Raw genomic sequence first — 820 nt, 5'->3', positions numbered from 1 at the left:
GCCCCAAACAATATGTAGGAGAAACTAAGAATAATTTACGAACTCGCTTTAATGCTCATAGGTCAGACATCAAATTAAAGAAAGACAAGCCTGTTTCTAATCATTTCAACCTCGACGACCATTCAATAGACGATCTCACCCTAATCCCAATTGAGCGTATAGAAATTGACTTGCCCGAAGATGAAACTACCAAATTCCGTCAATCTAGGGAGGCCCATTGGATTGAGACATTGAATACAGCAAGACCTATAGGACTAAATATTCATCATAATGTAGGCATAGCACCCTTTGTTGTCCCGTTTAATACAACCAGCAATCGAGCAAGCAAGATAGTTCATGCCCACTATAAGAGCCTTCAAGAGAAATTCCCCCATGTCTATAAGCAAAAAATGATAGTTGCATATTCAAAAAATAAGAACTTAAATGATAATATTGTTCATAGTAAACTAAAAACAATCAGTACATAACAGATACTATACTTCTCGCCCATCGGGCGAGTTATTTTTTCTAATTTCAGATCAGAATAAGAACAGAAGAAAACCCAATATCAAGACCCTTAATCCTAATTTCTAAATAAAGTGTCTGCTCCACCCTAGGCCTGTACATTTGGGAGAATCAAACCCTCCCTTCCCCGAAATCAAATATCTGCCATAGGTCAAGAAATAATTGTGGTCATTTTTCATGTATATAGGCCTTAGGAGCCAAATATGGCCAATACCCAGATTTGCCAAATAGGCCAATTTCTTTCATGTTTTGCCCTTTTCTTACTAATTAGACCCCAGGGAGTTCAAAAAACTCAAAAAAACTAAATAAAATCAGT

The 820-nt window shown here is 36.8% G+C and overlaps 1 protein-coding gene across 1 annotated transcript in view; it reads left to right on the top strand.

The window, feature by feature from the left end:
• The window catches only part of LOTGIDRAFT_175655 (hypothetical protein), a gene marked incomplete at both ends in the record, with an annotated part of 3,637 nt that extends 3,060 nt beyond the window's left edge, over positions 1–577 (top strand). The window contains one exon of the mRNA XM_009058360.1: positions 518–577. Within this exon, the coding sequence (XP_009056608.1) occupies positions 518–577 (60 nt within the window). The remainder of the gene's footprint in view (positions 1–517) is intronic.
• Positions 578–820: the final 243 nt, after the last annotated feature.

The sequence above is a fragment of the Lottia gigantea genome (assembly GCF_000327385.1).
Source record: "Lottia gigantea unplaced genomic scaffold LOTGIsca_334, whole genome shotgun sequence".
In the NCBI taxonomy this organism is placed as follows: Eukaryota; Metazoa; Mollusca; class Gastropoda; family Lottiidae; genus Lottia; species Lottia gigantea.
The sequence above is the reverse complement of the archived record's forward strand: the minus strand, read 5'-3'. Positions and strand labels throughout refer to the sequence as shown.